The sequence below is a fragment of the Sinocyclocheilus anshuiensis genome, unplaced genomic scaffold (assembly GCF_001515605.1).
Source record: "Sinocyclocheilus anshuiensis isolate Anshui unplaced genomic scaffold, SAMN03320099.WGS_v1.1 scaffold483, whole genome shotgun sequence".
NCBI lineage: Eukaryota > Metazoa > Chordata > Actinopteri > Cypriniformes > Cyprinidae > Sinocyclocheilus > Sinocyclocheilus anshuiensis.
The window spans coordinates 119,014-127,989 of record NW_015552580.1 but is presented as its reverse complement, the minus strand read 5'-3'; the positions used below and the strand labels follow the sequence as shown (position 1 = coordinate 127,989).

The following is an 8,976-nucleotide window of genomic DNA, read 5'->3' as shown; positions in this document are numbered from 1 at the left end:
TTTCCCATTCGTGTGTCCAAACATTTGACTGGTACTATATATAGAATACAGTATATACATAAACAGAATATATATACGTAAACACATTTTTTGCAATGATCACTCAAATGTGGTGATCAAACACTTATAATGACGTGACAAAGATACGTAATGGAGGCAGGGCATTTAACAATTTAACAATAAACTTTATTATCCCAAATGAGCCTGACATCAGTGCACTGAACAGTAAAGTTTATTCAACTTTAATTCAATTCCATTCAACTTTATTCCTTTGAAGTGTATTTCACTTTGGAACATTCATTCACGGATTTGTGCAACGGTCTTCACCCTTCTCTAGTAAGTTTCGTCTGTGTGTGAAGTGTGACATAATATACCTCTGCAAATATATACAATATAAATTCACGTCTCATGACCATTGATTGTAACGTGTACGTTCCCTTGGAACTGGAATCATGGAGGAAAGCGGGCCTCTAGACATACACTCGATTCTTGTTCAAGAGGGTTCCTCGAGCTGAAGGGATCCCCCGAATTTGGTGCGGATTCGCCGTGCCGTTACGTAGATATGGCCGTTCAAAGTTTCAATGGTTTTCCATAGACTTAAGCTTTAAAGTGTTTCATCCAGGTCGCCAGTAGCAAACAATGGAGCGCGCTCTGCTGGACAAACTAAGTAATTACACCATTTCAAGCATTTTATACGAGTTAAATGTACTGTAAACAAAAAAATTCATATCGGCAGCATATATCGGCAAACAGGCTCATATCGGCCGATAATATCGCCAAAACGATATATCGGTCGGGCTCTAGTAATAACCGGACATTTACAAAGCATGTAACAAAATAAAATTGACTTCATTATGGGAAACTGTTTATTGATGAACACTATGGAAAACACTTTGAAACTATATGAAGTTTGTTTTTATGCATATAAAATATCAGGGTTTAAAAATAAAAAAAAAAGGTATTTTAAAATTCAAAGATTTTTTCAGGTAATGGATGTCAAAAACTTGCTACATTAAATCAACAGCGTTTAAAGGTTCAACAACTCCGTAAACATCAGTGTTGCACAATCCATATGGGACTTAAGACACAATGGTGAATCACTGCAGTGAAACTGTTGTTTTCCATTTTTTTCCCCCCCAACACTTTTCTGACATCAGCTGAAAGGAGCAACCTGATTATCCAAACATCATAAAACATTTATAAACGTACAACACCATTTCACTCAACTATACAGAGGAAGTCATTATTGTATATATATATATTTTTTTTTTTTTTGTTAAAGCTACACTGTTTTTCCAAGATAGCCCATTTAGACAGGAGTTTCCTTCGTTTACAAGACATAGAATGTTTACTGCCAAACCTTTATGGTTAACCTACACTCCTAAACTCTGGCTTTCAACAAACAAACTGAAATACTACATAAACTACATAACCCATTTATGCACAAAAGGGTTTTCCTGTGCTAAACGGATGACAACAGGACTCAATATGTGGCAGAGAGTTTCTCAGACATTTGGTAACAATTTGAGCTAGCAGAGGGAGGGGGTGTATGCCCTGAACAGCTCATTAACCTGACTGGCAACACATCAGCACCTAGGGACATTAGCTGATAAACAAGCATCAAGACACATTCTGAGGGAGAACCCTGCTAAAATTACACTGCTAAATACTTTCCTCCCTTTAATCACCGCAAACTGTGCTTTTCTTTTCCCTACAGCCAAAGATGTTGTATGAACACAAAACCGCTAACACCTGAAGTCTAGAAAACTTGTGTTATAAGCTCTTGGCTAAATTCACACAAACATTTAAAATAAACCTGGCAACACAACTAACATTGTTGGAGTTTAACTCAAACTGACATTACTTTCTTAATTCACGTTTCTGGTCTTATTGTGAGTGATTCTTCTATCAACGCATAAATATCTATCAATGCATGGAAGAATTTGTCTAAAAAAAAAAATTGTCTTGCTTTTCACTCAAAATTGATTCAAAAGTTTGGGGTCAATACGATTTGTTTGTTTTTGAAAAGTCTTATGTACAGTGCATTTATTTTATTAATAAAACCGCAATACTGATAAATAGTATTACATTTTAAAACAACCATTTTCTATTTTAATATTGCAATTATTATTTATTCCTGTGATCAAAGCTGAATTTTGTCAGCATCATTACTCCATTCTTCAGTGTCGCATGATCCTTCAGAAATCATTCTAATATGCTGATTTGATGCTCAAGAAACATTTATCATCAATTAAAAATTGTCTGAAACCTTGTAAATACATTTACTGTCACTTCTGATAAATTGAATGTAAAAATTTCTTACAAAAAAAAAACAAAAAAAAAAACTGACTGACCCCAAACTTTTGAATAGTATGTCACATTACAGAAGCAGCAAAATAAATAAATTACAAAAAAAAGTTCAGCTTTTCAAGACATGTCAGAAAAGAGTGAGCGACCAAGGGTTTAATCTGTAGGATTTTATTAAAATACCTTGTGGAATTTACCATCAGAGGTTACCATCACAAACATGATTGTTTTCTAATAAAAAAGTAAACAAAAACAAAAGTAAAGCTTAAGAGCCTAGTTACAGGTTTTGTGTTTTTTGTGGGGTTTTTTTTTTTTTGTGGTTTTTACTTTTTTGCAGTCTGGTGATGGGGAGAAAGGAAAAAAAAATCAATTCACAACAAAAAGAAGGTAAGAGAAACTAATAAAAAGTTCACATGTTGTAAAAATACATTTCCCAACTTCATCGTTACACGCAGTTCTATTAAAACATTCATTCTTCTGTTGTTAGGTGTCAGTGTGACAAATACGCAAAAAGAAAGGAGAAGAGAGCGATAGAAAGGAAAACTATCACAGAGGAACACTCATTGTTGAAAGATGGACTGTGTAAGAGAGCTCCGGAGATCTACAACACGATCTTCATTGGGATGGAGTTAAGAGTGTAACTGGCGGCTGTGGGATGTGTGTGTGTGTGTGTTTGAACCCTGAGAGAAACCGACTGCTGCGAGTCCATATCTGTCCTCTCCAGCCTCCCTTCACGGACTAGATTTAATCACATCGGCGGCTCCTGAAAGGGTCTTTCATAGTGCCTGAGCATTTCACACCTCAAAGTGAAAGCCATTTGTGTTCTCCAGATATATGAGCAACATATGGCTAAAGAAAACAGCCTCCTCTCTCTTGCATGTGTGTTTTGCTGGCGAAAGAGGAGAGGTCGGGGGTTTCGTCGAGAAACAGATTCACCAAGCCCACCACGATCTACGACATTAAGGCCGCAAGGGGAGCACAGGACGAAGACGGGAAACGGGATGCTGAGGGTCATAGTATCCAACAACACTCGTCTTGAAATGTTTCAATACAACATGTTGAACACTGAATGACACAAACTAGATCAAAACGTCTCATTTCTTGGTTTTAACACACAGTGCACATCTCATATCAAAGCTGGATGATGCTGACGGCAAAGTAACACCACGATAATGCAAGAAGAAACTCGAAAAATTCAAAACCGCTGTAGTACAGAGAAACTTTACAGTCTTGACGAGAATAAAGGGCATCACTTCAGGCTAAGAAAAGCTGCATGTCACTCAAAATTCATCATCAACACGTAGCCAATGGGGAAGCGAGGGGGAGGGGCCTGATAGGTACGACCATCTCATTATCATGCATGAATCCATGAGGATTGACAACCGAGGACGACCACCGTTCGGGACACTTACAACAGCTATCAAAAACGGCCTGTTTGCAGGTAGCAAATCTACCCCAATCACAAGAGTTTCAAAACCTCCTCCATTTATTAGCATACATCTCGACTAAGACATGAAACTGTGCTCCTTTATACAGAAAATTACAGATCGAGAACTTCCTAAAGCTAAAGCCTGAGATTCAAACTACATCTAATGAAACAATATAATAGACATCCTATGCTTGGAGGAAGAAAACAAAACAGCTTTGCGAATAACTGATGCACTGGATAAGCAGTCACACACGGTCACATACATGCAGATGCATACACACACCCTCAGAAATAGAACCTATTATCTAAAAAAAAAAAAAAAGCTGTACAACGCGAGAAAGTTTTGAGCATACATTCAATATCTGTTACTGAGGTACTAGAAAGGCCTTTCTCTTCAGACAGAAGGCTATCCCGAGACACTCTCCTACCTTCTTTGGAAAGCAACCAGCGCTCCAGTGACCTAGCTTTACATTCTGTCCACCTTATCTCCTGTGCTCTAAATGGTGAAAACGCAGAGAAAGCGAAGGCTGATATCATAGAAGACAGCCATGATAATGTCAAGCTCTGGGTAAATGACCTGCTTTAATTCGGTGTGGCGCAGAGCCGGCACATCACCCATCCTGAGTATATGGAAGAGTGTCGACGATGAGCGACATATGGTGCGGCCCACAACAGGTCTGACTGAATCTCTCCTAAACCGTCACGAGGCTCTGTGTGCAAGAAACTAATGAATTAATCAGCCATGAACCTGAGGGGGAAAGCGAGTCGTCGCCACCAGCTGGCCTTCAATGGTACTGCAGCCTCCAGAGCACAGCTCACCTAAACCAGGTCTGTATGAAAATGTGTTTGTGAGTGTGTTAAGAGTTTAAGTGCCTTGTGGGGAGGAGGAAGGGCAGAGCGGGCGGATGCGCTACACAGTTGGAGGACGAGTGGGTGAAGGGTGGACAAGTGTGCCTCGCCGCGTCACAAAGAGAAGGCCTAATCCGAAAAAGGATGCACGAGGAGGAAGTACGGCAAGAGATAATCCAGGACAGAGAGAAGATATGGAAAACAAGGCAAATATTTTTCAAATGGCTACGAATAAAAAAAAGGTGCCAATGTTATCAGCTTAGCTATGGTGGATCTCAGTATGAGTCGAGCAGAGGTCAATGTTGTACGCACACATTGTAAAATGAGCCTCTTTTGTCTTTTTGAAGGTAGGTTTAAGGTGTCACAAATCTTGCAGTTGTGTCTTGTTAAATCAGCAATGTTATACACTGCATGAATATGGCTTTGTTTGAAACTTTCATTTATGAAGCTGGCTGCCTATGAGCGATCTCCCATTATCATCAAGCTGTTCACAAAGCAGCACACAAAATAAAATGAATTCGGCCATCACAGGACGATGGAATCTCACGTATGTGATTTCAGTGACACTTATGCAGACCTCAGACATTACGGACGCTGTAAATCTCGTGACTTAAGTGGAGCACACGATCAAACCCCCAACAGCTCTGGGGGCGAAGCTCTCTTGGTTTCTGCAAAAAGAGAGAGAGAAACTGGACAATTCTAGAAGATGCCTTCCACGTGAAGAGAGAGTGAGAGGAACGCGAAACATCTGAGCTCTTCCCTTGGACTGTTACTCTTAGCCACGGGCCATAACCATTAGCCTTGATCTCTGTTATTGAACACCAGCTGTGAAATAATTGCTGATGGCTGCTGAATCTAATCAAAGACGTTAGCCAGCTGTTACTGTGTGTTGATGATCAAACGTTTGCTAAGATGGGACAGGTTGAGAAGGTTTTACAAATGTATGCTAGGAGGAGGATGAGCAGGGGACGAAAGAAAGAAAACAAGGTCCATGCGTTTATTTCCACGCCTGTTAAAACAGATAAGAAAAGAACAGAAATGTAAGAAACACTACTCGGAAACAAACTCCAACTAGTCCAGAGTAGATACAAAGCAAAGGAACTGGGATTTCGTAGCTTAGAAATAGTGTGTATCAACCCAATTATTGAATCCTTGAGAGAAGTTATTGCTTTCTGCCAAAGTATACAACAGAGGATAGAGCGAGTGGAAATGAGGGGTACGTTCGGGGTAGAGGGTTTTACTCCTGGGTTTGTACACATGTTCTGTTGGACTGGGGTGACCCAAGGTCACATCGAAAGCAGGGGCGTCAGTCCCCCCGGGTGATGTGAAAGGGCATCGATCAGGGCAAAGATGGAATGTGCTGGGATGCTATTGGTCGGAAGGGATGTCTCTGTCTGCCTCGGCCTTGGAGGGTTGCCCGGGTGACGGGGTGTGAGGTGGGTGTGAGACCGGGGCGATGCCGTGGGCCAGGGGCAGAGATCCAGCCACAATGCCCTCCACTCCTGCCCCAGCTCCAGGCAGCCCACCTGCTGCTACGCCAATCAGCCCTGCAGGGAACCTGCAAGAGACACAATCATGTTTTCACTTTCTCAAATACGATCAGATACTGTAAAAGCACTAATGGCAGTCAGGATGGAGGTGTAGTTACCTATACGCTGCAGCTCCGTTGAGTTCAGAGTGCACGGTGGTGGCCTCCATAGACGGCCACTGAGAGGCTGCCATCAAATAATCCTTATTCACGCAGTTCTTCAGACTGTCTGGGATACGACCTGCACAGACACAAGACAGCACAGTGTCACAGATGAAAACTGCCACCTTGGCAAAAAAACTTGCTGCAGCTCAATTAGAGCTGCACATGAATACTTAAATGCTTTCTAGTACTCTGGCATGCTTTGCAACACTTATTACAGAATGAACAATACGCAAAGAAAATAAATGAATACTCATGCAAAACTAGGGTTTTCTGACCTGTGATGGCTCTGCGCACCTCCCGCGCCGCCTCCTCTCTGGCCTCAATTGAGGCCTGTTCACTGTACCAGGATGTGTGTGGGGTACAGATAAGATTTGGGGCATCCTTTAGTGGGCCCTGAGAGAAACTGGAGAAGAAAATGGAATTAGTGTCATGATAGAAAAAAAAATGTACTTCAACGTGTGGGCTTTGACAGGCCAATTGTAGCCATAGTAGTTTAGTGAAACTGAAGTGAGAAAATTACAGTAGCAGTAACAAGTCAGAAAAATAATGAAAGCAAACCGCAAACTTGAGTCCCTCACCTGAAGGGCTCTGTCTCATGGACGTCCAGGGCTGCTCCCCGAATTCTGCCCTCTTTCAGAGCCTGGGCCAGAGCTTTCTCATCCACCAGACCGCCACGCGCTGTGTTCACGAGGAAAGCACCCTGACGCATCTACAAATAAAAGCATTGATAGATATTACAAGCAAGCCAAATTCAACCTGCTTATAAGAGTTTTCACACTTAGTTCATTTCCACATCAGTCTCCTGAAACCACGGGTCTCTTTTTACAGCAAGCTATTTTGCACTCAAATGAAGAGCATTTTCTATCTAGCAGCAACTGCAGTTAAGTAACGACACTGTTTGCATCACTTTTTCACTATTTTTGCTCTCTTTAGAGTCCATATCTGTGGCAGAGAGAATGTTGTTCTCTCCGTGTTGTATTGAAATGAAGAAAAAACTTTTCCCATTTATCTTGAAAATAATTGTGTAACGCACAAGGCATCGCCGGTTTACTTTTGAAAATTAGGCCGGATTGTCGTCAGACCAACTGCGAGCCGCACTGGAGTCCACATGAACCATAATCCAGTCCTACATTTTACGCAATGGGTGCGGTCCCGTTGTGTAAACCCAAGTTCAGAAAACAGCTTTCACATGAAGCAAATTAATCAAACTCTGATGTCAAAAAGAGACCCAGTTTCATACCAAAAGCAGTCAGGGAACTAAAGGGCTTCAACAGTGCTGTTCAATGAGAAGAGTGTTGCTGGAGAACTGCGTTTGTACCTGTTTGATGGTGAAGTCATTGATGAGGTGATGGTTGTGCTCATTTAGGCTGCAGTGTAGCGAGACACAGTCTGAGTGGATGAGCAGGTCCTGTAGTGTCGCCATGCGCTGGAGGCCTAGTGATCGCTCCACCCCATCTGGTAGGTACGGGTCATAGAAAATCACTCCAAACCCAAAGGCCTTTGCCCTCAGAGCAACTGCTTGGCCAACACGTCCTGAAAACAGCCATCATAAGAAATCGTTTTAGTCTCAGTTTGGACCACATTACTAACCTCAAATCAGTTAAAATCTGAGATTAGATTGAGGTTCTCACTGATGATTCATTTTAAAACAAGACACCATGTAAATTGGGTTTTAAAAAAATGAAATAGATAACACCATAAACCCTCATTTGATTGATTACATTAAGAATTGCAAACATTTTTTGTATTACAGGTTTTCTAAAATGTTATGTTTAAATATAAAAATGACACATTATGAAAATGAAGATGCACTAATTTGCATACATTTGCAGAAATATGAACATTGGATGAAGCCAGGTTCTAAATTCATGTTTTATTTTATTTACATACTACAGTAATTAGAATATACTGACAAATAATATGGTGAATAAAAAATTGCAATGACTTTAGGAATATAATGTTTAAAATCAGGCAAATTATATGAACAAAGTGTGCTGTCAAATCGATTAAATCACATCCAAAATAAGTTTGTTTACATAATATATGTGTGTACTGTGTATATTTATCTGTACATATAAACACACACATGTATATTTTTAAGAAATTTATGAAATAAATATTTATATGTATACTATAAATCATTAAAATAAAAAAAAAATAAAAAACTAATATTATATTAGGGCTGTGCGATATTGAAGAAAAATGCGATATGCGATACCTTGTTAAAAAATGCGATATTCGATATGCGATACGATATTGCTTAAAGTGTGTAAAATCAATTTCAATTATATTTTAAAATATTTAAAAATGAAAATATAACCAGTTTGTTTCACATTCTTTCTTGGAAAAGAAAGAATCACTACAACTTCTGAAAGTGACCAGCAGTGTTTTAGCATTACATAAAAAGACTTAGGTGTAAAATAACACTGCATAGTGTTCACTGTATGAATAAAATTTAGATTAATCTTTGTTATAGCCGTTTTGTTGTCAGCACGTATTTATAGGCTGCTGTCCCTTTAAAACCGACTGCACGGATCCAGTATAATGATACACATCCGATTTCTTTCTCAGCTGTTTACATTCATTTAAAACATAACAGACTGCGTTTACGAGAATGATCGTCGAGACGGGTATTATGGATATAATTCTGTGTGTATGTCTGTTCAAACATGAGGAGATGCGAAAGACGAATCAACTC

At 39.9% G+C, this 8,976-nt stretch overlaps 1 protein-coding gene and 1 long non-coding RNA gene across 4 annotated transcripts in view; one reads left to right on the top strand and one right to left on the bottom strand.

Moving 5' to 3' along the window:
• Positions 1-8,976, top strand: part of LOC107665262 (uncharacterized) — a 19,730-nt gene that overhangs the window by 3,876 nt on the left and 6,878 nt on the right. The window contains exon 2 of the long non-coding RNA XR_001631532.1: positions 1,237-1,239. This is a non-coding gene — a long non-coding RNA (uncharacterized LOC107665262). The remainder of the gene's footprint in view (positions 1-1,236; positions 1,240-8,976) is intronic.
• LOC107665261 (C-terminal-binding protein 1-like) overlaps positions 3,862-8,976 on the bottom strand; it is a 16,425-nt gene continuing 11,310 nt past the window's right edge. For all 3 annotated transcript variants that reach the window (XM_016456066.1, XM_016456067.1, XM_016456069.1), the window contains 5 exons: positions 7,597-7,811; positions 6,857-6,987; positions 6,554-6,681; positions 6,234-6,354; positions 3,862-6,143 (listed from right to left, as the gene is read on the bottom strand). In XM_016456066.1, coding sequence (XP_016311552.1) covers positions 5,954-6,143; positions 6,234-6,354; positions 6,554-6,681; positions 6,857-6,987; positions 7,597-7,811 — 785 coding nt within the window. In that variant the 3' untranslated portion in view covers positions 3,862-5,953. The remainder of the gene's footprint in view (positions 6,144-6,233; positions 6,355-6,553; positions 6,682-6,856; positions 6,988-7,596; positions 7,812-8,976) is intronic.